The following is a 26,703-nucleotide window of genomic DNA, read 5'->3' on the forward strand; positions in this document are numbered from 1 at the left end:
TTGTTTGAAAACCATTGAAGTTTTGGGTCTCGTTTGAAAACCATGGACTGTACTTAATTATTTGTAGTGAATACTCTACCTTCTATGCGAGTTTGAAGGATAAAAACAAAATACCACGAAAATCTCACTTATAGCTCTGTTATTTAACCTCACATGTAGATTTACATGTTTTACCATGTGAAGCCATCGAGCATTTATTCACATAGTGCGGAAATGTTCACTGAACTGTTTTCATTCATAGTGTACTGTGTTCAGTAAGCTGACGGTCAACTACCATAGCTGATAAGCTGTTTTACCATGTGAAGCCATCGAGCATTTATTCACATAGTGTGGAAATGTTCACTGAACTGTTTTCATTCATAGTGTACTATGTTCAGTAAGCTGACGGTCAACTACCATAGCTGATAAGCTGTTTTACCAAGCTAATTCAAGTGCAATTCACAATTCTTGTGCATCTAATCATTACTGTGCAAAAACTGAGTAAACGTTGATTATTCATATATTCTTTAATTAAGCAATATGTCTTTAATAACCGCTACTTGACATCCGAGTCATCAGCGCATGTTGCACTGTTACGTGAAAGCCGTCAGGTGTCGCTAGTTCTCGATGGTTTATCGAGAACGCCAATGAAACGCAATCTTTTGGGGCTGAAGTTTTACATTGGCGTCGGGAGAAAGTCGCGTATGCTTCTCGACCGGGAGTCTTCACACCAACTTCCCTGTGCGGACAGACACCATTTGACAGTGGACATCGCTAGACTGAAGAAGCGTCTATTTCTCGGCAAGCTTCATTTTTTGCAGAGCAAACAATTTGATACAAAAATAATTGTTTTATTTTTCAAGAGACCTGTATTCTATCAGGCGATCCTTCGTTGTTACAGTCCTTAATTTGATATCTTTCTTGAAAAGTACTCACTAATAGAGAAGGCCAAACTTGAAAACGCTACCAACAGGTCTCTAAGCAAATACTCGTTCAGTAGACTTTAGTATCGATACTTTTGACAGCTTTTTCAGATCACCCATTCTGTGCTTTACGGTTCTTTTCAGGAATATAAAGTCCAAGTAAGTACACACCGTATTATGTGTAATACTCCACTTATTGTAACATTACACAAAGATTTTTACTATGAGATCATCAGCAACGTGGAACAAGTTGTAATATATGTTCATTGTAAGTTGTTTCGCTAAGGTTTTTTCTTTGCTTGTTTAGTTTAGCAGACGCCAGGAGAATAATTTTATACTGAGACTAAATACTTTTAACTTTACAATTAGACGGTCTTTATTATTGTGGTATCTTTATATCACAGTGCTGTTAATAGCGTTCGTTACATTTACGTCCATCTAAAACCTTTTGCATAGAATGTCTTTATGGTATATTACCTTTACCAAAAATAGGGAAATTTACGTGTTATACACGAAAGATTCATAGACGTGTAAAAAGTGTACTTGTTATATATGGTAGTTCTAGAGTGATGTGAAGAGGATGTAGCTATGTTATACAAGGTAGTTAGTTCTACGGCGATATTAGGAGGGTATAACTATGTTATTCAAGATAGCTCTTGAGTTATGCGAAGAAGATGTAGATTTGTTATAAAGGAGAATTTTTTAGTGATCTGAAGATGTGGCTATGTTATACATATTAGTTCTAGAGCGATCTAAAGATGTGGCTATGTTATACATATTAGTTCTAGAGCGATCTAAAGAAGATGTGGCTATGTTATACATATTAGTTCTAGAGCGATCTAAAGAAGATGTGGCTATGTTATACACGCTAGTTCTAGAGCGACCTGACGAAGATGTGGCTATGTTATACATATTAGTTCTAGAGCGATTTAAAGATGTAGCTATGTTATACATATTAGTTCTAGAGCGATTTAAAGATGTGGCTATGTTATACATATTAGTTCTAGAGCGATCTAAAGAAGATGTGGCTATGTTATACATATTAGTTCTAGAGCGATCTGACGAAGATGTGGCTATGTTATACATATTAGTTCTAGAGCGATTTAAAGATGTAGCTGTATTATACATATTAGTTCTAGAGCGACGTGAAAGATGTAGCTATGTTATACATGATAGTTATAAAGCGATATAAATAGGATGTAACTATGATGTTAGGAAGTGATGCTTCAAGAACACGAAACTTCAAAGAATGAGAACAGAACCTACAGTTATTGTGTGCGTGTAAAACAGTCATATAATATTGTATTTCTTTTTGTCGATAAGCCCAGGCTATACTAACCACGGGCGCCTGATGAAAAACGGGTGTGGCGTGGTTAATTATAGCATTATGTAGTGTGATAAGGTATAGCGTAAGGATCGGTGAATATTTAAAACGTAGTTAGTTACATAATACAGAACTGGTTAAAGAAATCTATCGTTCAGAAACGGCGTATCCTGTCAAGCTGCATTTTAAATAGTCGGCGCTACGTTGCAGAAAATGGATCAAAACTCAAAACCCATTATTTTGTTCCTTGTATTTCTTCAGTAACCAATGATTTCACGATTATGTGTCGAGTTTTCTTTGATTTAAATTTATACACCGGTCAAATGATTGGGAAAACTAATGGTTTCTTGTTTTGCAAGGCTAGTTTGGATTGGGTATAAGCTAAACATTAATCATACAATTAACGTTGGATTCTTTAATTAAACGTATTTATTTGCACCAAATTGCTTTAGATCTATGACTTCTTTCGCTATAGGCTTTCTAATAACATAACATGAGAGGCATATAAAAACTGTAAACAGAAGACACCACCAATATCGCATTTAAACCCACTAATTAATTCTACGATCCTCTACGTATCTTATATACACACACACACAAAAATTAGTGATTTCACCTAATGTTTTTAGTCCGTTTTGGTAAGTGACTGTTGAAATAGATAAAAACAGAAATTTACTCAATATGATACAGTATATGTACTCCACCGGGTACGGATGGTATTAAAAAGCAACCAAGTTAAATAAATTGGTTGTTGTTATATAGAAATAGCGTATTGTTGAAAAGGGAATTTCCATTATATTGATATTAATCTTAGTTTTATGTATGAGAAAACCCTTTTTTTTAAAACGAAATTACCCTCTCTTCCACCGGTGGCTCAACAATAAGCCTAAGGGCTACTAGCACTAAATTTGGGGGTTTGATCCCTGCGGTGGGCATACTGCAGGTAGCTTATTTTGCAGCTTTGCGCTTAATAAACAAAACTAAAAATATTCGGAATGCTTGAATTTCAAAAACCCGTATATTACCGACGTCACTGGAAACTCTGAAGCGCTGGATTTCCGGTGACGGATAACATGTTTTCAGTTGGAAACTCTGAAGCGCTGGATTTCCGGTGACGGATAACATGTTTTTAGTTGGCTGAAACTACTAAAAGAGTTTCCAACTGAAAACATGTTATCCGTCACCGGAAATCCAGCACTTCAGAGTTTCCAGTGACGTCGGTAATATACGGCTTGTTTTTGTAGTTTCAGCCACTAAAAACATGTTATCCGTTACCGGAAATCCAGCACTTCAGAGTTTCCAGTGACGTCGGTAATATACGGCTTGTTTTTGTAGTTTCAGCCAACTAAAAACATGTTATCCGTTACCGGAAATCCAGCACTTCAGAGTTTCCAGTGACGTCGGTAATATACGGCTTGTTTTTGTAGTTTCAGCCAGCTAAAAACATGTTATCCGTCACCGGAAATCCAGCACTTCACTAACATTAATTTTTACAGATTTTTAATGTTAACATTAATTATTACAGATTTTTAATGTTAACATTAATTATTGATACGCAAGTCTATCTTTAAGTAATAATTACGTTTTAGTGTTTGTCTTAAGAATTTTACCCTCAGAATGTGTCAGGGATGTGATGATAAAGTACTTTACGGAAAAAAACAACAACAATACTGAAGCTACAAATATCGAGTTTGTGTTTACAGTTAGAGTGCCGTTCAGGGATGTGATGATAAAGTACTTTACGGAAAAAAACAACAACAATACTGAAGCTACAAATATCGAGTTTGTGTTTACAGTTAGAGTGCCGTTCAGGGATGTGATGATAAAGTACTTTACGGAAAAAAACAACAACAATACTGAAGCTACAAATATCGAGTTTGTGTTTACAGTTAGAGTGCCGTGAAAGCTTGAAAAGCTTTTAAACATATTTTTCAAATCTTCCTAAAACTGTCATCGATGATAAAACTTTGAAAGAAATGGGTTACTGAATTATGTAACACATGTTTGTGACAACCTTAATAGTGCAATGATATATTTTATCTTAACCCGTTAGCACGAATAGTCGGCGCGCCAGTGTATGTATATCACGCGTGTTGATTTTATCATCCTCGGGTGCTTACACTGATCCAAGAACGTGTTCCGTAGGTCAAGTCTATCTGCCTTTCTGATTTTTTGTGGCTCTATTAGATACTTCGGAAGACAATTTCATTTACAGTTACAGCCTTATCACATATCTATATAGTTTAGTGTGCTGCGATGACACTTGTTTGAGGTAAAATCACTTCTTCTGATGTTAATTTTTCAAGGCTGCTACGAAAAGGTGTCATGTGCGTATTACGCCAGTAATGTCATAATTCTGATCGATGCCTCACGAGAAGCGTAAATCTTTATGTCATAACCTTATAATATGTTTTGCCCATTTTCTCGGATCGTCGCATTGGCTATGAACATTTGTGCAGTCGTATGCCATAGAGCGAACACTGAAACTGAAAAGTCTGTGTAGTATTTTTAGTATTTCATCAGACTTATTGCGTTAAGGAGACCTACCATGCGTAAATATGATAAAGTCTTTAATTTGTTGTCTTTCCATTAATCACTTTCTTAGTTTAATATATCCTAGATATTGACATGACGATGCAACGCGTTGATGTGTTTAATTTGATTAGATAAAATGAACAACGACACAAACAAGCTCTCGTCTCTACTACGTTTCTGTCACCACTAAGAAACCTGTACGTATTTTGCATGTCAGAAGCCTCAGGGAATAATTAGCTCGGCTGTTGGACGAAATGGCCCACATGCGTACACCGCTGAGGAACGAATGACCCGTGGCACGGCATCATCGTGCCCGAAAGCAGAGCACCGCCCGGCTAGCAACAGCAACGCTTTAGCCCGGACACGGAAAATCTGGGAGTCGCTTGAAAAAAAAGTATCATTCTGTTTTTTGCTAATTTTATATTTGATTTTTGAGATGCTCTTAATAATTTGACGAAAGTAAGTCTTGCAGTTTCAAGACCGAATAAATGTAATCAAACGTCAAGTTCTCTTCGTATCATATCATTTACTAAATGCCCATTTTTATCAGAGATACAGTGTTCTTTTGGAATCACACTAATAAAGTAGTTTCTTTAACTGACCATGAAAAAAAAAGGCAGGTTCACCTGATTAAGTCAAAATGAAATACAAATGGTCATGTCTCAAAATCTAATCTGTTTTTATTTTAGGAAGTATTGGATGTACATACTAACAAAGTTGTAGATCCACGAAGAAACGTTTGTAAATGAGGAGCGAATGAAAAATTTTATTCCGTTAAATTACTTGATAATTTTATCAAGTCTCATTTGTATAGTGTCTGACTGTTTCCTTTTCAATGTGATATTATAAAGGGTATAAGAGTGCCGAATGCACGTGGTATCCCGCCAAAAAGAACTTAAATGCTTTCATTGTAAGTTGACTTTCTTTTATCTGACCAGTATCGAATATTGGAGTACAATTGGCGCTATAATTATTTTTATGTAACGATGGTAAATATTTTTTTTTCTAGATAAATAAGTGAAACAGTATATTCATGATGTTAGAAAAACACGTAGGTTCAAGAAGTCTTGATAGAAATGAATAAAAACCCTATAACCCGAGCGCTTTCAAATAGTTGACCTTTTCTTCTTCAGTTTGCCCTTGAAAGTGCTCGGGTTATCGGGTTTTTATTCATGTGTATTGAAACAATATATTAAAATCTTATAAAATAATATTTAATACCAGTTCATTTTAATGTTACGATACTAAAGTAAAGACATAAACGAGTGTTCCGTAAATAATAAATACAGGCTGCACTTTATATTAATTGAAAACTTGTTTTGAGTTTCACGTTTTCTATCTTTTGTTTTCTATCAAAACAGCAATCAAAAACTGTAACTCCCCCAGTGGCAAAGCGGTATGTTTGGGGGACTTATAACGCTAGAAACCGGGTTTCGATACCCTTGGTGTGCAGAGCACACATAGTCCATTGTGTAGCTTTGTGCTCAAGTTTAAATAATCACAATCATCTCTTCTTCTGGTTTCTTCCATTCGTTTAGGCCCGGCATGGCAAGGTGATTAGGGCGCTCGACTCCCAATCTGAGGGTCGCGGGTTCGAATCCCCATCCCACCAAACATGCTCGCCCTTTCAGTCATAGTGGTGTTATAATATGACGGTCAGTCCCACTAATCGTTGGTAAAAGAGTAGCCCAAGAGTTGGCGTTGGGTGGTGGTGACTAGTTGCCTTCCCTCTAGTCTTTCACTGCTAAATTAGGGCCGGCTAACGCAGATAGCCCCGTGTAGCTTTGCGCGAAATTAAACAAAAACAAAAAGAAAACTGTAATATTCCCGCCATCGTTGGTTCTACAGCTTGGCTACTTTTTGTCTTATTTTGTGCTTGTTCTTTCTTGAGTAAATACATGAAAGTAGAAACGCCAGTGAAGATTGGAAGACCGTTTGTAAACATGTGTCCATTACTAAGGCATTAAGTGGATATCAGAAGAACCTTGAAAACACGTCTAACCGTGGTCAAGACTTAGTTTTAAGCTCAGGGTATTCTGACATTGTTTATTATACAGAAGAAGATCACTTTATATGAAAACGATTTTAGAGCTTCGCCACGTAATTACGGCTCATATTGCCACGTCCAGTCATTTTGTATCTAAAAAACTTGACAATAGTCCTGCAGCGTAGTTTTCTTTGGAATAAAGTCTCTTTCGTAAAGCTGCCATGTCTAAAACATACCATGCCTCCCTGCATGCTTTCCATAATATACTTAGTTTACAGAGATGACATCTTTTCTAGTACCTGTTTCAACAGTCTGATCACTGAGAAATCCTTAAGCGCTGCGTCCAGTGAGCAAAGCATGTCTTTGAGTGCAATAGCACGAATGCCCATTTCAGTTTCCAGCTGCTTGAGGGATAAGATTGTTAAAAGATATGTTATGGAAGCAGCTTGTACATACGTAAGTTGTATCGCTTTTCAGGACCGAGATCCTTCTTGATTATATTTCGTACTTTTGCGTGAGGCACGTGAATGGGTTTTGCCATTGACCTTTGTGTTCGTGGATTCCCACTTGTTACAAGACTTTGCATTTTGGTTACCATCTCTGAGACACAACGTGGGTTTCTTTCTGGATGGTACCGCTGCCTCAAGTTGATCCAATTTTTTTTTAGTTTTCCAATACCATCTTGAAACTTCTAAATCCTCGATCTCAACACATCTTTATGATCGGAGTATATGAATATTTTGAATCGAAAATGGCTGTTATATACCCTTCCCAAAAGCGATCAGTTTTCTGTGACATAACTTTACATACGAAACACCATGCAAATAAAATGTAGTTTTGATAAATGTCGTTCCGCCGCGACTTTATATTGGCTGGTTGTTATGTGACGTGCTGCTTTACATATTCAAAACTGTTTAATATAACTTACTTAATCCTCTATGAGTGTATATATATATATATATATGTATGTTAAAAATATACAACATGGCCTGGAGTTTGCTCCAAATGATTAGAGTTACCCATGCACTTTTCACAATAGGGTTGATTAGAGTTACCCACGTAATTTCTGTCATTAGTATAGGACTGATTAGAGTTACCCATGTAATTTCCGTTATCACTACAGGGCTGATTAGAGTTACCCATTAATTCCCGTCATAACTTCAGGACTGATTAGAGTTACCCATGTAATTTCAGTCATCACTGTAGGATTGAATAGAGTTACCCATATAATTTCCGTCATCATTATAGGACTGATTAGAGTTACCCATGTAATTTCTGTCATCACTATAGGACTAATTAGTTATCTATGTAATTCCCGTCATTACTATAGGACTGATTAGGGTTACCCATGTAATTTCTGTCATCACTATAGGACTAATTAGTTATCTATGTAATTCCCGTCATCACTATAGGGCTGAGATGAGTTACCTATGTAATTTCCGTCATCACTATAGGACTGATTAGAATTACCTATGTAATTTCCGTCATTACTCTAGGGCCGTTTATACGAGATTTTTTGTTTTATTGATTGCTTCAAGTTGACCCCAAATATAACCTCAGATTTGTTAAAATGTGTTAATTTCCAACGTTTCGTTCACTAATCGTATATTTTCAATCATCCATTATGATGTTAAATCTCCAGTCACCGCCCGTAGTATATTAGCTCAACTAACTCATATCCTCAGTCCTAAATTGGACTTTATATCAAGGAGAGGAAAGAAAAAACTAATGTATACATTTATGCGTGTCTCTGAGGATACGACAAGGGAAGAAATTCCTCGAGCACAGCGTCAAGATCAGAAACTGGGGCTTTTATAACAGTATTCCAACCATACCCTTGTGAGTACGTCAGCTGAGGGTGTTTGTACGTTCTCCCAACTGCAGTAGCATTAAACAACGGAACGGTATATAGTACATAAAGAAAATGCCCCAAAGCGACTAGCGCAGTCAATATCCCCAGTCACATCCTAGAACATTTAGCTATGAAAGTTACTTTATTGGCTCGATAAACATACAGAGTTTGGCTGACATCAACTCATCAGACATGACGTTGCACAGAATGTTTTTTTGTTTATTAGTATTGCGTGATGTGGTCTTACAAAATCTTAAATATTGATACTTCTTCTAAGTTATCTGTCTTGCTTTTATTTCCATTTTTATTAAGATGATATATGTATATAAATACGTACACATATACGTATTTGATATCTGTCTTAAAAACGTATATATATATATATATATGGTATTTGAAGAAACATTTGAGACTAAATAGCATAGAAAATCTATAAAAATCGCTTCATTGTCGATAACTTTAAAATCGTGCTCTTAATGTTATATGGGTATACGGATCACTTCAGCAACATGCATATTTGTGTGTATATTGATGATTAAAAGCAAATAACGTAGCAACAGCCGTATGTAATTTACAGGAGATCAATTTCTAAACATAATGATTGAATATTGTGCTATAAGTATATGTAAAATGGGAGACATTCACGTAATTGGTGCTACTCATAAGGTAAAAGAATATAGTTTCGAAAAATCACATTTTTTTCCTACCAAAAGTCTCACCTCTCTCTTTAACTTGAGTTTACTAAGCCTTAATGCTCGTACGATACAGGGTAAAACGTATACAACTTTCTGTTTCAAAATATATATATAGCAGCATGTAACATCAGATGATACAAAAAAAATGTACTGGTTTGGATTTATCATTAGCGGAAATGTTTCAATAAGACATACATCTTACTGCCCATTATGAAAATATAACATAAGAATACACATACATGCACTTCTTTTAATATAAAATAATTTTGAAGTATGGACTTGTGAAGTTTACAAGTCAGTATGATTATAAACTGTGAAGTTTACACGTCAGTATGATTATAAACTTTGAAGTTTACAAGTCAGTATGATTATAAACTTTGAAGTTTACAAGTCAGTATGATAGTAAACTGTGAAGGTTACACGTCAGTATGATTATAAACTTTGAAGTTTACAAGTCAGTATGATTATAAACTGTGAAGTTTACACGTCAGTATGATTATAAACTATGAAGTTTACACGTCAGTATGATAATAAACTGTGAAGTTTACAAGTCATTATGATAATAAACTGTGAAGGTTACACATCAGTATGATTATAAACTGGGAAGTTTATAAGTCAGTATGATTATAAACTTTAAAGTGTACAAGTCAGTATGTTTATAACTTGTGAAGTTTACACGTCAGTATGATTATAAACAGTGAAGTTTACAAGTCAGTATGATAATAAACTGTGAAGGTTACACGTCAGTATGATTATAAACTCTGAAGTTTATAAGTCAGTATGATTATAAACTTTGAAATTTACAAGTCAGTATGATTATAAACTGTGAAGTTTACACGTCAGTATGATTATTATCTCCTCAAGGCGGGAGCTTCCATTATTCCCATATGGAATTTCATTATCATTTAATAGAGAAAATAAGTAAAGTTAAGTTCTTCGTGCAATACCTTTGAGTATATCTTAACATGAGTATCACGTACGTGGTGTCATTACTGTAATAAACGTGTTTAAAATGGAATAAATTCCTTCAAATAGTACAGAAATTCATTCATTTTATCGAACAAGTCAAGTACATAAATTCATCGACGATTTATAATTTGACCTTAGAAGCTATATTGTATGACTAAAGAAAGGGAAGTTTATAATACTCACCGGGTAGTAATTAAATATGTAAAGTAGGAGATCGTTAATTTTGAGTTTTACTTCTTCAAGTATCAAAAGATTGATGTAAAAAAATAGCTATTTCTACTATGCAAAAACGTCACCTATATCATGTAAACGTTTGTTCAAAAGTAACACAACCAATAAAGTGCAAGTTATATAGTTATTTGTAACACATCAATTCAAATACATAAGGAAATATTTACATTCTGTAAATGTGCATTATCAAACACATCTCACCTGGCATGTTAAGTAAGTGACTCCATTTATCTTAATACTTAAGGTGACATAGTTCGAATATTAGAAGTATTAGATGTGCACACGCTCTCAGCCTCTTTTAAGATGAACAGTAACTTAATAGTGCACAGAAAGAGTAAGCAAAGGTGAAGTCATTGCGGTATACTCTGCAAGTTTCCGTAAATGTTTTTTCTATCTGTTGTCTCAATAACACTGTCATTCTATTTATCTGTCTATTAATAACTCTTTCTTGGTATCTATTGACTAGCAACTCTCTCATTCTGTCTGTCAACCAACAAATCTATGATCCATCTATCTTTCAGTCTGCCTAAAACTCTGTCCTGTTGTCTGTTACTCATCATAACCTTGTCACCCTGTCTACCAAAAATTCTGTATATTCCTATGTCACCCAGCAACTCTAATCATTCTGGCTATCTGTCTGTCGCCTAACAATACTGCCGTTGTAACTATCTCTCTACCAAAAAATTAGTTATTATATCTGTAGGCTGACACTTCTGTCATTCTATCTAGAGAAGATCTGAAACAATTATTCCCATCTGAGACCATCTTTACCAGATTAATGAGTCAGATGTTACAATATGTAGCTGTATTGATTGCTGTCGTAGTTCTTTATACGCGAGGAAAGACAAATCACAAATTAAATGTTAATGACATCTTGAGTCATTCCTTCATTTTTGCAAAGTTACAAAAATGATATATTTTGAATCAGACTACTGTTCTATATTAAACATTTTCTGTTATATGTGATAAAGCAGCTTCTATGTTTATCCTTAAAGCTCAATATGTTTTGTAGAGTGAGCACAAAGATGTAATTTATAACCAGTGTATGAAAGGCAACTCAGGTAGGAGTAATTAATATATATATATTCCTTTTTGGTGTCTCAGTGGTAGTGTCCTGAGAAGTTAAAATTGCCATCGTTATTGCAAGCCTGCTGACTGTGTGTGTGTGTGTGTGTGCAGCTGAAAATTTCATGGAGTTTTACTAGTAAGCAATCCTAGAAAGCAAGCAAATGTACCATAGGTTTTTGACTCAAGGGATTTCTTTGAATCAGTTCAAGTGAATCACGTCAAAGGCTCGGCAAAAATTAGAATCAAGAGAAAGAAAATAGCGCAAGAGGTCCATAAGTACAAGTAAAAGAGGCAAGCTTAAGCCTGAAATATCCAAACAAACGTAAAACTGTAAGAATAAGTATGATTTATAATTATTACGTCTGAATAACAAGTAAAATGCATAGAAGATTGGTTTTATAACACGTAGCATACAATTTTAGTTCTTATGGTCAGGCTTAGTTCCAGCAATTGAAGGCAATAAGGTAATTATTTTGTTGCGAATTTCAGTACAAATTATACAACACACATATCGTAGAATTGCGATGATGCGGAACATTCTGGGCATGATTTTTAATTTTGAATGAAAACTGTGTTGCCATAACAACGATCATAACCAAGTATTGATTATCGTGTATTAGGTAAACAGTTAAAAACTTATACACGTGTACCAATCATCTTGTTTGTTTCCCGTGGTTATGTTTCACTAACAGGAGATATACATAATAAACAGTTGAAAATGAAACATCCAGCTAACTGTAATTTGTAATACGTATGGTCACTTGTGAACTGAAATCAGTTATTTCTATTTATAACAAAGAGAGAGAGAGAGAGGAAAGGAAAGCACGTGCTGACATGAGTGACTTTACGAGATTATAAGAAACAGCGTCTGGCTCCTTCTGTGTCTGCACTGGATATTATGTACAAGCTTCAGTAATGTCTACTAGCGGAAAGACTCGCGTGATTGACAATGGAAACCCACCCTGCCCCTCGGGGCTGAGTTAGCGATATAACTTAGAACTTTTCTGATCTGTTCAAGTCGGTTAGATGTTAGCACTGCTTCATTTAGAGGCAACTTCACGTAGTCAGCGACCGTCGGCAATTTACGTGCATTAATTATTCTGCAAACACAAATAGCCATTGTGTGAGACCATATTATGAGTTGCGTGAAGATACCGAATCCTATATTGTGACCGGTAGTATTCCTTACGTATTTATTTTAGCCATTTCCTATAGCCTGTAGCATCTAATAACTCAAAATTTGAGTCAGATGGGTATTGATGCGAACATGAGAACAGTCTGTAAATGAATAGAGATAAGTTCAAGGAACATACGGCATAACAGCTGGCCAAATACATATCAGATGTCGACATATAATAAACAGGGATTTTCTGTTTTTGTATAAAAGTACTAAGACTAACAAGAAATGAATATATATATATATATGATCATTACAGTGGGTACAGTAATGACTTTTCTGAATCCTTCTAGAAAATCCATGGAACAAAAGTAAAAAGAGTTGTTGGCTCAAAGAACAGAAAAGATGTTCACGTTCAAGTCCAAGTAAACGCTATTTAAATAGCGCTCACAACTAGGCTTAATAAAATTTAAGACCATTGATATACATAGAAAAGTAAAATATCGCTATACTAACTGTGGAAGGGTGTTGCTTTGTATTTTCGTACGTGCTGCCACGATTTGAATATCGGAACCGCAATTCATAAAATAGCATTTCCACGATCTCTTGCTGTATCGTTACTCATACTTATTGGCTGTATGATACCTAATGTAAATTAAAATGATTTTGTTCGTTCTATTTATTCGCGTGTCTTCGCGTGGACCAGATGTAAGTTTACTGGCTTACAACGTTAATAATTGGGGTTAGATTTTCCATTGTATAGTTTTGTGGCGAAAACAAACAAAATGTGTCTGCATTTAGTGAATTTGTGTAGCTGACCAGCGTGCCATCTAGTGAGAAAAATACTAACGTATAGGCTCATCCCCTCTGGTGATATACTATGAAGATTCATAATTTTTTTCTTATTCATCAGAATTGTGTTGGTGTGTGTGTAAGAAGCCCAACTAATAGTTCTGTAAACATTTTGCAAACCAGCTAGCTGATCTAGTGAAGCCAAACTTCCGAAACATGCTCGCATTGAAATTGTAGGACAAAAGGAAATGATTGAAAAATTGGACAAATAAGGGTAAGATAAAGAAAACAGTATGTTAATAGTTGTTGTGAAAGAAACAGCTTAAATAACCGTTCTATAGGCTGGTTTCATGTTATTACAAGAGCCAGGGTGATTGGTTGTGCATGAGGTGACGCCAGACAGCCAGTTTCCTACTGAAAGCCTGCTGTTTTTCTTATTACTCACTAATGGATTTCTCACATATACTAGTTGTACTTTACACGCTGCATCCTAAAGCACATACTGTAACAATAGAAGAGAGTCGTAATCGAATTTATGCTCGCCACATCAACAAACTAGCATGTAAGTAAAAGTAAGATGTTAATCAGACTTGTATCACCAATACACACACACAGACATATATATATATATTGAAAAAAGTATCAGCCGTTCTTCGATGCTTATTTTTGCGATAATGTTACTAATCGTCATATTTCTTCTGAAATTTATTACTAGAATTTCTATCATTTGCTCTTCGTACTGAGTTATAGTCTAACACAGATTTTTATGAGAGGAAATTAATTGGAACATTCATACCAACATTTGTATCACCATTCGATCACACTTGTCATACGATATTCAAAACTTTTTCTATGAAAATAAACACTTTCCATCGTAAGCAGATAAATATATATATATATATATATCTTCGTTCGAGTAAAAAAAAAAACAAACTAAAATGATGGATTAAGAATGGACTTTTTTTTTCGCGGAAGATTTTTATTTTATTTTTGAAGGCTTTGTTCCAAGACAAACGGAAAGGTTTACTACAAAGAAACTAACTGTTTATCATCGATCGCGCTTTACTTATCTAAATAGTACCAATTTCCTTTATTATTTTAGATACAACTGGATACACGACACTATTTATAGTGAAGTTATAGGAGCATTCAACTAATCTATAGGAACATAAAATTGACGATGATTACAAACACACATGCTCTGGCAAATGGATAGGCGGGAAGTATGGAAGAGAAATTATACGTTATGAGCTTGTTGTTACCGATGGAAACATGTATCCTATGAACACATACATGTGTATTTTTGATGTGTGCCTCCAGATGCGTGCATGAAAAGGCGCAATCTTCTCTTTGTTCCTTATTTTCTGTACTTACAAGTTTTTAATCATGAAACGACCTTCGTGCTACGTCGGGGATTCGAAGGTTATACACCTGGTGAGAAGTTCATAAATTATGTCCAAGAATATGTACTTATGAGTAATTTTGAAAAGTTTAACTTTAACCTCCCCCCCCCCCAAAAAAAAAAATCTCCGAAAGGTATTTGAGGACGCACGAGCGTTTAACAACACAGATTTGTATAGTAAAACTTACGTGTTGAGGTCCAGGTGTAGAGCGAACAGCGAGGTACCCATACGCAACTATAATATAGACGTTATGATATGAACAAGAATTTCTACTGCATTCTGAAAACACATATTTTACCCACATGATTAAATATTTAATACATGATTTGCTCGTGCAAGCGAAGAGGCGTTATCTCGGAATTTCAGGACGTTACGTGCATTCCTGGGTATTGAACATGCATTGTTTATTATCCTATTTTACGGTAGTTTGAAAACACATTCTCAACAATGATGAAATCTGTATTATAGTTACTTCATTTCTGTGTATAATCCTATAAATAACGATAATTTTTTAATGATATTTTGGTCAAAGAAGTTATCTGTTTATCAGACACAAAGCTACGCAACGGCTTCCGCCCACTGCGGGTATCGAAACTCTATTTTGAGTTATTTAGAATTTTTAATTACATAAGGGAAGTTATTATTCGCACACGGTTTTATTACTAGGAACGAACATGAGTTGTCCATGTACCTGTTTTTCTTTCTATCTTTCAATATATATAGATGTGTGTTATTTGTCAACCTACCGTTTATTCTTGTCTTCTGTCGCTCTTTTGAATCAGGTTTTATGCGTACTCTGACTCTAACTTTATCTGTATATTTGGTGAATGTATTCATCTGCTTGTTTACATTTTTATCGACCTATTTATGTGTATTTTTGTTAGCAAAACTTCTTAACCTTTGAACGGGTTATTAACATTTCTCATAAAGAATATGACATGCCATTATATAATAATAGCTCTATTAAAAAAATTACCACCATATATGTGTTCAGTCATAAAAACCTTCAGATATTTGTTTTAATTATCCTAAACCATGGGGCGAGTGTAGCTTAATAGTTAGACTGTGAATCCAAGGGTCCACGACTCGCGTCCCGTTGTCCCCAAAAAATCACGGTCCGCAATTTAGAGTCGTGGGTCAAATTCCACTATTTGATTAAAGTAGCCCAAGAGTTGGCGGTGGATGTTGTTTATCAGTCAATCAATTCAAAATTAGGGACGATCAGTGCAGGTTGTCTTTGAGTAGCTTAACAGAAATATTTAAAACAAACTAACTAAAAACTCAAACAAAAAAAAACGTAATTACATGTGTCATACATTTAGCTATCTTCCCAAGCTTACATCAACCCTTTTCGATGAGATTGTAGATGTACAACAATCAGTGTAATTCTTGTTGGTGTAATTAGATATGAGTAGCGAATTATATTGTTAACAAGAGCTTCTAAGCGAAAATTATAGAAAAGTATAATAATATGACAAACAAACTATACATATTACATCCAATGCCGACGAGGCCTCTCGCTCAATATCAGATCTCCTCAGGCCGGCTCGTATACAACAGATGTAATAGTAGTTGAGATGCTATTTGTATTAACAAATTGCATATAAACGACTGATGAAATCTAAACTGGATTAACTTGGTGAAGTATAACTTTTCATCGATTTTAATACGTGAAACACATCAGAATTAGAGTAAGGATTATTTTACACCATATTATTTATTTTAACACTACATTTCAATTCTTATCTAGCTAATAAAACCAATTTTACAATGGTTGATTTCATCCGTCAAAATAACACAGACTGTATAATGATACATACAATTTGAGTCTGTCAGTGCGGATACAGAGGTTTCCTTCCCTAGCCTTAGAACTTGGAAATGGTGTATGTGTGTTAAATTTCACTCAAAGCTCGAGGGCTATTTGTGCTAGCCGTCCCTAATTTCGAAGTGACAGATTGGAGGAAAGTCAGCTAATCAACACCATCAACCACCAACTCTTGGATTACTCTAATCGAATAGTGGGATTGGCCGTCACGTTATAACATTACCACGGTTGAAAGAGTGAGCATGTTTGGTGATAGGATTCGAAACCGCCGACTGCATGTTGCGAGTTTAGTGGACTCACCACCAGGCACTATATATGTATATATACATATATAAAACACGTAATGAAATGCTCTACATGCGCTGTGCAAAAAAAAAAATTAAATATAATTAGAACTCCTACAGTTTACCTATGGCAAGAGGAATAAAAAGGCACTGTTATAAAATAATCTCAATCACTAACACCTCCAGTTCGTTTTCATGTAAATCAAGTAACTAATGATCAGTCCTGCGTTTGTGCCAATTGCAGGAGATGCGGGACAAAACATGTAGTTTCCCGAACGTTACATTTATCTTCTTTTTATGGAACAAACTAAATGTCGAAATATATTCGTCCGAAAACGCGAGAACATGACTTGTTTGTTGCATCATCATCGGGTAAAAAGAGAGAAGCCCTACTGTTCATCTTTTTTTTAAGAATCCCTCTTCAGAGAAGTACAACTCTGATGCACCAAAGAGTAACTGTAAAGTCACTGAGATTGGAAGCAACGCTCCGTCCCCTAAAATGTAATTAATATAAATGTATACTATGGTAGTACTTGCCGAAATCCTACACAAAACATCACTTCCCTCCCTTCCCCTATTGCAAACACTTTCCTATGTCTCAGCGGCAGGTCTGCAGGCTTAAGACGTTAAAAATTAGGTTTCGATACATTTGGTGACCACAGCACATATAACCCATTGTGTAGCTTTGCGTTTAATAACAACCAAAAAACCAACCCTAATGCAAACAGAAATTCAAATCTGCCACCCCCTTCTCCTCCTACCCTTATAGTAAAAATCTGCCCTTACCGTCATGTGACCTGAAATGTAAATGATTGGTTACTCAGGCTACGCTCGTAAATGAACATTTGGTAAATGTGGCTTTATGTATACAGTTCGCGACATTTCACTTCAGTATCATTTTGGTCATCGTGAACGGCAAAAACATCCTGAAATCATCAATATTGCATGCTTAAAATCAGAGTTGATAAGGGCCTGGGGTATCTCAAATCACTCCCTTGAAAGAAAAAAAAAAGATTTCAAAAAGGAGGCTGAGTATTGAGCTTAATGTACCCTTTCCAGGATGTTGACATCATAGTTCCATCATCATCAATACGTCACATTCCTCTGTTAAAATGGGGTTGTACTTGGTTCTGTAAACTTTTCAAATGTATAGAGATCTGCTATCTGCTTGCAGGGTGTGACTCATCTTTAAATACTAATGTTACTCCACATCCTGTTGGTTCACTGGATGTGATATTGGCGTCATTGCAGGAGATCCATTTTGTGCCTTGCTGTGAACGGAATGCGAATCATTGGGGGTCTTACTTACAGACCGGCCTTGTGAAGACGAATATGATTCAATCTCGAAGCAGGAACCCTACCACTTCAGTGAGCCAGACTCGACAAGTAGGAGTGGCCTGCTTGCATTGTGGACGATGATCTATCTCGTTGATGCTGTCCAAGTACCATACAGTTGGTTTTGAAGATTGTCAGGCATTTTGTTAACGACACTCTGAGGTCTAGCCATGTTTCACGACCAATTCGGAGTACCTTATATTTTTCACTTCAAAATGACAACTGAGTTAAGAGTCTTTGAGTGTGTGTTATAAGCTGAACAACCAATCATTTGTACTTCAGGTCACATGACTGATTATTAGTGAAGTCATTTGTATAACAATAAACTAAGAAGAGTGATTAGGAATATTTTGTAATGGTATTTTATATTCTCGTCATAGTTTTAAAATTCGGATTATATATATATCATTTGTTTTGTGAACTGTAGATACACCGGTTTAGAAAGTTTTTGAAAATGTATTGTGCTTATCTTGATTTATCTTTGTATATTGAATCTTACTAACCAAACATCCTTTAAAAATAGAAGTAAGATAAATGTGGACTGCTAGACAGTGACAAACTGTACAACTTAATATCAAAATTGATCATTAAGAAAGTAATTTAAACATAGCACCGTTTCAAAACTTCCAATCCTTATTTTTAGTCCTGTCTACAGAAATCTATAAACTAAACACAAGGTAGCGCGGCAACTATATATAATATATATATATATATAGAGAGAGAGAGAGAGAGAGAGATAGCTATTAAATTTAAAGCAAAAGTTGTATTTCCGTATGTAACTTAAAATTAAAATAGAAAATATCACACATGTCATTTCAATCTGTAACTCCTCTTTCACAAATTAATTTGTTTATTTTTCTCAAGGTGAAATAACTCTCGTGGGCTCAACCGCTTATGTTTTATATTATGTGTTATTCTGTTACTTGCAGCAGGAATACGTGAATATATTACTATTAACAATTAGAATTAGTTATACTGTCTGAATTAATGGTAAGGTAACCATTAAAGCAGGAATTTGGTTTAAATTAACATTTAGGATAATATAATATTCTTCTTCGTTGTAATATACAATCAAACTACAAAAGCCATCCAGTGGCATAGCTGTATATCTGCGGACTTACAACGCTAGAAATCGGGTTTCGATACCCGTGGTGGGCAGATAGCCCTTTGTGTATTTTTGTGCTTAGCTACAAACAAACAAAAACTATTAAAATACCGCGTTTGAAAGTACTTATTGCAAATCATTCTAAGCCTACTTTATATTCACCAGTAAAGTGTTTACGCTTGTGTTGCTGAAGTGATAACGTTATTTGTCACAATTGCTGCTAATTGGTTTCTTAGTACGTAAAATATTCAGTCATATTAATGTATCCGTCTGAGAACAAAAAGCCTTTTGAGCGCCTTAAAGTAAGGTGATCTTGTTTCTTGCGTGATGATTGATCTTGACTAGCTCCAGATCACAGAACATGGAAAGGCAATAAGTCACCACCCAACCTCAAGGTTGCCACGATACATAGCTTTGCACAGAGTTGCTGTATACAGTTTTTTTGCTACTGAGCACTTTCAGAATCCAAGGTGTTTTTTTTTGTTTTGTTTTGTTTTTTTGCATTTGGTTGAAATTGTTGACTTCTAATTTACAGTCAATTCATTGAAGCAAAAGTGATCAACTATAGGACCCAAAACTGAGCGGCGGACTTTTAACTTTCGAATGAAATTACGAATATTTAATTGTTGTTTTTTTGGTCGTCTTAATGAATATATAATAATACATATATAATAATTTTATTACTCAAAATTGATGACAACATCGTTCATTTTCTGATTGTAACCTGTAGTTCTACCTTGTGGTTTCTCTCGTAAAGAAAAGAAAAGATTTGAATCGCGATTCGTGAAAAGTGCATTCATGTTCATATTTTTATGATCAGTTTTTATAGGAGTTTAGTTCTTGGTTTTTCACAGTTGAGTACTAACAACCAGTCCTGGTTAAAATGGATAACATCCTTTGTATTTGCTGGATGTAGAAGCACTACGTATTTTGAACACTCCCGCTGCAGGTTAAAAATCATAATATAGAATTTCGATAAAACAATGTTCTGGGGATGTTGTAGAGATACCACACAAAGTGGGCGTGAGCAACATTATAAACTCAGTTGTGCTTTTGAAGTCTTTAATGAAGTAATGATAGAATAGGCTGTACCTGCTTAGCTGTCCTTCGGCGTTGTGTGATATACGTGTAAAACACTGGAAAATTGGAATAGATTGACCAGCTTTCACAGAATAATTGTACAATAAACTGACTTTTCACTAACGTAAACAACTAATATGCTTATCAGGTCCCGATTAGCACGTACTCTTTGGATCTAATTTAAACTATTTCAGCATGTCTTCGGAGCCATTATTATATTAAAAATAGGCTTAAGGATTTATTCGCATTTAGAGCTTTAAGGTTCGTTTGTTTGTTTGTTTGTAGTTATGCACAAAGCTACACAATGGGCTATCTGTGCTCTGCCCACCACGGGTATCGAAACCCGGTTTCTAGCGTTGTAAGTCCGCAGACATACCGCTGTGCCACTGAGGGGCCGGCCTTTAAGTTTCAATAATCTTTTTTTTTTTTTAATCTCCTCTGAAAGGGATTTTTATACAAGAATGACGCTAGGTATAATAAACTAGAACATTCCAGATAAATTCTTCTTTGTCATGTGTCTTTCTGCTTATTATCTACTTTCTAACACCATATTTGATTTGCGCGGAATTTTTTTGTTTTGAATATCAGAGAAACAAAGTAAGTATTTTTGTGTTTAAAGAAATATTTTGTGTTTAATTAACACATTTTCATCTCACTAAAACTTTAATGCTTCATCTGTCAAGTATTGCTTTTTTTCACTTATAAAGCTTGTCAAATAATATTTTGTTGAAAATTTAAAAAATTACCGAGACTTATTGGAAACTATATGGGTAAACATATGCGAGCTTGGGCCTAGCGTGTCTTTCAATTTACAGCAAACTGTCAGTAAGTTGTAACCTTAGTTATCCTGACCTCCTGGTACAGCAGAGCAAGGAGCGCTGTAAATGATACTCAGACTTGTAGTAGCCAGATGGAAGGTTTGGGTTTAACACATTATGTTTGTTTAATATAACACTCTACTTGTAACTTGGTGCAGAGCTCTAAATACACAAGAAGAACAGAGGCGATGAGTGCCAGTTGCCAACCCCCAGCAGAGTAGCCGAGAAACAGTCCTGCAATTTGTTAGTTACGTTGAAAGACGCTTCTCAGTTCCACTTTGACGAAATCGACATAGGAGTTATGTAAAGTTTGAGAAAACAAACGATAATATTGTCAGTACCAAAGGTGACTTTCTAGCCGGTACGCAAATTATTTTAGAGGCGGTACTAAGTACCGATCGGCATGAAAGGTTGTGTACCAAATTATAAGATATTAAATTTAATAATTAAGTGAAATTTTGATAACGTTTACTATTCTGAAATTTTAAAACTGTTTTAAAAATCCCGGGAGGTGTGGATTTATGTGCTGCTGATATACTGAGTAAAGGCATAAAATTTACCAGAAATTCAACCTTGGTCGGTACATTTTTATGTTATAAATAGCTCCCCATGTCCTGCTGATATACTGAGTACAGGCATAAAATTTACCAGAAATTCAACCTTGGTCGGTACATTTTTATGTTATAAATAGCTCCCCATGTGCTGCTGATATACTGACTACAGGCATAAAATTTACCAGAAATTCAACCTTGCTCGGTTATAAATAGCTCCCCAAATGTTTTTTAAAAGTTACTGAGTTAAGTTTTATCTATCATTCTTCATAATCTACTCTTTACCATACTTAATTAATACGACTGTCTAATTATATATATTAATATCTACTGCCAAATTTCGCTCTTTGAGTTTTAATATTTGAACTTCACAGTACTGTGTGTTAACTGCTACCCGGTATTGTACGAATTCTGATAAAACACTGATTACTGAGTACTTAGGATTGTTCGACATCACACATTTAAAATGTTTATGAACCAGTGAAATCAGCCATTTCAAAGGCTGATCGAAAGCGAAATAAATTAATGATTAGTTACTATAGTTGAATTGGCCACATATCCCTGAGCACACGATAGTCGAACTTACAATTAAACATTTGTGGTTTTTCAATTTCTTTGTTTATTTAGTCTTAGCGCAAACCTACATAATGAGATATCTGCGCTCTATCCATCAAGGGGAATCAAATCCCGGAATTTTGCATCGTAAATACTTAAACTTACCGCTATTAATTGAAGTGGACAAGTATACTGTTGATCTGGATGCTATTAGAAAATTGCATCGTGCAAGTATTGAATTATTGGTGTATAGTTGTCAGTTTAGAGTTAATCAGCCTTTGTAGTTGTCAGTTTTAAATTGATCAGCTGCTACGTGCAGTCAAAAGACTTAACGTTGATCATTTATTGGTTCAGTACAAACATATATAAGTAGTTGGTACTTTCATTTAAGGTACATAACACACAACAAATACAAGAATAGTGAATGTATATATTCCATATCCCATCGATTAATGTAAGTTTTTACAAAGATAGTGTACTTGTATATTCCATATCCTATCGATTAATATAAGTTTTTACAAGGATAGTGAATGTGTATATTCCATATCTTATTGATTAATGTAAGTTTTACAAGGATAGTGTATGTGTATCTTCCATATCCTATCGATAAATGTAAGTTTTTACAAGGATGGTGTATGTGTATATTCCATATCCTATCGATTAATGTAAGTTTTACAAGGATAGTGTACTTGTATATTCCATATCTTATCGATTAATGTAAGTTTTTACAAGGATGGTGTATGTGTATATTCCATATCCTATCGATTAATGTAAGTTTTTACAAGGATGGTGTACTTGTATATTCCATATCCTATCGATTAATGTAAGTTTTTACAAGGATGGTGTACTTGTATATTCCATATCCTATCGATTAATGTAAGTTTTTAAAAGGATAGTGTACTTGTATCTTCCATATCCTATCGATTAATGTAAGTTTTTACAAGGATAGTGTATGTGTATATTCCATATCCTATCGATTAATATAAGTTTTTACAAGGATAGTGAATGTGTATATTCCATATCTTATTGATTAATGTAAGTTTTACAAGGATAGTGTATGTGTATCTTCCATATCCTATCGATAAATGTAAGTTTTCACAAACAGTATGGTAAACAATGTTGTCATTATTGATTTTCATATAAACTCCTTAGTTTTAAGCATAAAATTACAGTGAACATACTTTGATGCTTGTATGTTGTTTCATTGTTACATTTAATCAATTATGTACGCCTCTATTATGATATGGTATGTTAATTTATTTTTGTAACAAATAAAGTGTTTGATATCACTTATATTTTAGTTATTATTTTGTGATTTCTTACAGAGTGAAAGACGTGATTCTAACCCGTATTTTTGTTTTTCTTCCTTTCTTTAGGAATGTTCTGCTGACCAGTAAGCAAAACAAAAATGATGCGAGAAACTCGTTTGCAACTTAAGTTCCTGATTTTCTGTTTACTGGTAGGGTTAATAGTGAGTCGCCGCGGAGGTGAGTGTACACACTCTTTCAATTTTCTCTACATTTCGTCTTATTTTACTTCCTTAGAATACTCCAAATGATAGTAACTTAATTTATATTTTGCTGAGTACATGATCGAATTTGAGTACATGATTATTGTTAATCTTTAGAATTACCGAAAAGAGCTTTGTGAACAATCTGCGCTGTTCTGTTAACTGTTTTAAAATATATATACCAACAAAACATTCTAAGTTATTTTTATTTAAATTTCCAAGTTTTATTGTGAAGCATTAAAGGATAGCCTTTAATACATTGGGTAACTTAGTGGATCAAAGTGAATTTAAATTTACACGAACTATTTTGTAATTTACATATAATTACGTACATTACACGCATCCATTCTTAAGTATGGGAAAGGATTGGCCAAAAGATGAGTTGATAATGTTTCTCAACAAGTATATCTCGAATATGAAGATAAAAATAAATAACAACTCACAAACAGCTATGTTCGATAAAGATATATTAGACACACTGATTGAACTTCTTTGGTCGACCATTGACTTGAGGTAATACAAAAAATAAAACTGATTGATCTTTTAGCAAATATAAAGAAGGTAGAGGTTATTATCCGAGCTAACAGTCTTTTAGAAGTTTTCAAAATTAACGATGGCAAAGGTTTTTATTGAACAATCCTTGAGAGGGCGTGATTTCAAACGGTTTAATCCACATGTTATTATACAGTTGGTATAATAGATAAGAAGCGCTCACTTCCGAACAAAGAGGTCATCAACGCGATAAATATATAACTAATCAAGATCAAAACAAAAGCGCTTTCGTAAAATCAACTAATGAGCGGTCCTCCGAACTGGCAGAAAATATTTTTTAATAGCTGTTGATAAGCTGGTGTCAAAATATTTGTAAATCTGTTGTTTTTTTTCAAGACATGGTTGTGTGAATTTGTAAATTTTTCTCGTTCTCTATTCTTCTTTCGTCTGAAGACTAGAATAAAGGATGATGTTTAGTTTCTGGAAACATTTTCATAATAAATAGTAAATTTCTAAACTTTGATTATTTTAACAAAATGGCGTAAGCGCGCTAACACAGAACATTCCTGAATTGTTTTAAAATGATATCGAGTGGTTTGAGTTCGATGCATTTTCTTGAATGTTTGCTAATTATGGCGTAATAATTCTTATATCTTACCAATTAAATATTCAGTGACTTTTGTGTCAATGAAGTTAAATCGCCGTACCTCGTGTTGCAAGATACTGATCTAATCTTTCTTGGAATATTTTGTCGAAATATGTTTCGTTTCGTAGTTAAATAGTCTATTAAGAGCTCTTTATGGACCAAGTTTGTGTTCTAATGTATTATAAACAAGCATACGATAGTGTATTGATTTTTTATTTTATGTTCACACTAAATACCCATCCGAATCATATAGAATAAGATCTGAGACACAAATATAACCCATGCATATAGTATGTAAGGAAAATATAACCCATGCATATAATATTTAAGGAAAATATAACCCATGCATATAGTATGTAAGGAAAATATAACCCATGCATATAGTATGTAAGGAAAATATTTTTTATCCTGTATGCATTTGATTCCAATATACTTTCATTACATGCTACACTTAAAATTAACTTTTGGAGATGTCGATGCATAAGAGTGTTTGAGCACATTGGTCTGTAAAATGTTTACAGAAACTATGAGATAATACTCCTTTAAAGAAAAACAGACCGAAACTGTTTCCGCGAATAATAGGTTTTGGTATGAGGCATTTCAAGGCTCCTCTCTTCACGCACTATCACTCTTGGTATATGGGGGTTATGGCCAGCTGTTAGTTTATGTCTGACCTAATCTGTAGTCAGCCCGCGTTTTCCTTCACACATATGCATTGGATATTTTTGGGATTTTTTTTTCTTTTTGCTGAAGAAAAAAAAATAATTCGATATCGATTCAGGACTATATCTCCGAGTTACCTAAGCTAAGAAATTGGCTTCTTCGGCTCTGGACAATGAAGAATAGAGCATAAAATAGCGCTTAGGTGAGAGTATTAGCTTGGCTTCAATTCGTATCCAGCCAACCTTAAATCTCCACCAGAACGGATATATAGATATATATATATACAGTTTTCGTAAGGTTCATTTGGCAGGAGTGATCATCCCAATGTCGCATTTCTGGAGATTTCGGGAATCTGGTGTATCACATCACACATCAACGGAAGGTAGTATTTTGTGCATTCGAAAGATAAAAATGTCAAAGTGTTCAAACTGAAGTAAATCTCTACTATGATATAATTTAAATTCTATTAAACTCATGTATGATATTCATATTCTCTACTATGGTATAATTTGAATTATATTAGGCTGGTGTATCATACTCGTAGTCACTACTGTTTTCAAGTTTAAGAAGTTTATATATCGTATTCGCTACCAAGTTACATTTTCTTAAGTTTATGTATTGTACTTGAATCGTTATAAACTATAACTCATATTAATCCAAAGTAGCATACTCATAATATATCAAGTTTAAGGTCTGTTATGCTTGAATGTATTTTATTCGTAATTCCTACTGTTAATATTTTGCTTCGTTTCTAGTTCTGATTTTCAATAAACATAATTTTATTTGCTATCTATACCATACTTTGCATCAAGAAAAGAACAGGATCTCCACATTGAGATTATACAATGTGTTGTTAAGAAGCGAGTTTCATATCACAGATCTGGCCAAGGTTTCTACTTTATATTGATACCACTCTTGTTAGGTTTTTTTACCGAAATTGTTTGTTTGTTTGTTTTTGTTAATT

The 26,703-nt window shown here is 34.4% G+C and overlaps 1 protein-coding gene across 5 annotated transcripts in view; it reads left to right on the forward strand.

Moving 5' to 3' along the window:
• The first annotated feature begins 690 nt into the window (after positions 1–690).
• The window catches only part of LOC106470978 (latrophilin Cirl-like), a 111,102-nt gene continuing 85,089 nt past the window's right edge, over positions 691–26,703 (forward strand). For 2 of the 5 annotated variants that reach the window (XM_022400427.1, XM_022400422.1), the window contains exons 1-2: positions 691–1,061; positions 23,805–23,915. In XM_022400427.1, coding sequence (XP_022256135.1) covers positions 23,837–23,915 — 79 coding nt within the window. In that variant the 5' untranslated portion in view covers positions 691–1,061; positions 23,805–23,836. The remainder of the gene's footprint in view (positions 1,062–23,804; positions 23,916–26,703) is intronic. The other 3 variants (XM_013931566.2, XM_022400418.1, XM_022400413.1) reach the window with 2 other exon arrangements.

This window comes from Limulus polyphemus, unplaced genomic scaffold, assembly GCF_000517525.1.
Source record: "Limulus polyphemus unplaced genomic scaffold, Limulus_polyphemus-2.1.2 Scaffold108, whole genome shotgun sequence".
Lineage (NCBI taxonomy): Eukaryota > Metazoa > Arthropoda > Merostomata > Xiphosura > Limulidae > Limulus > Limulus polyphemus.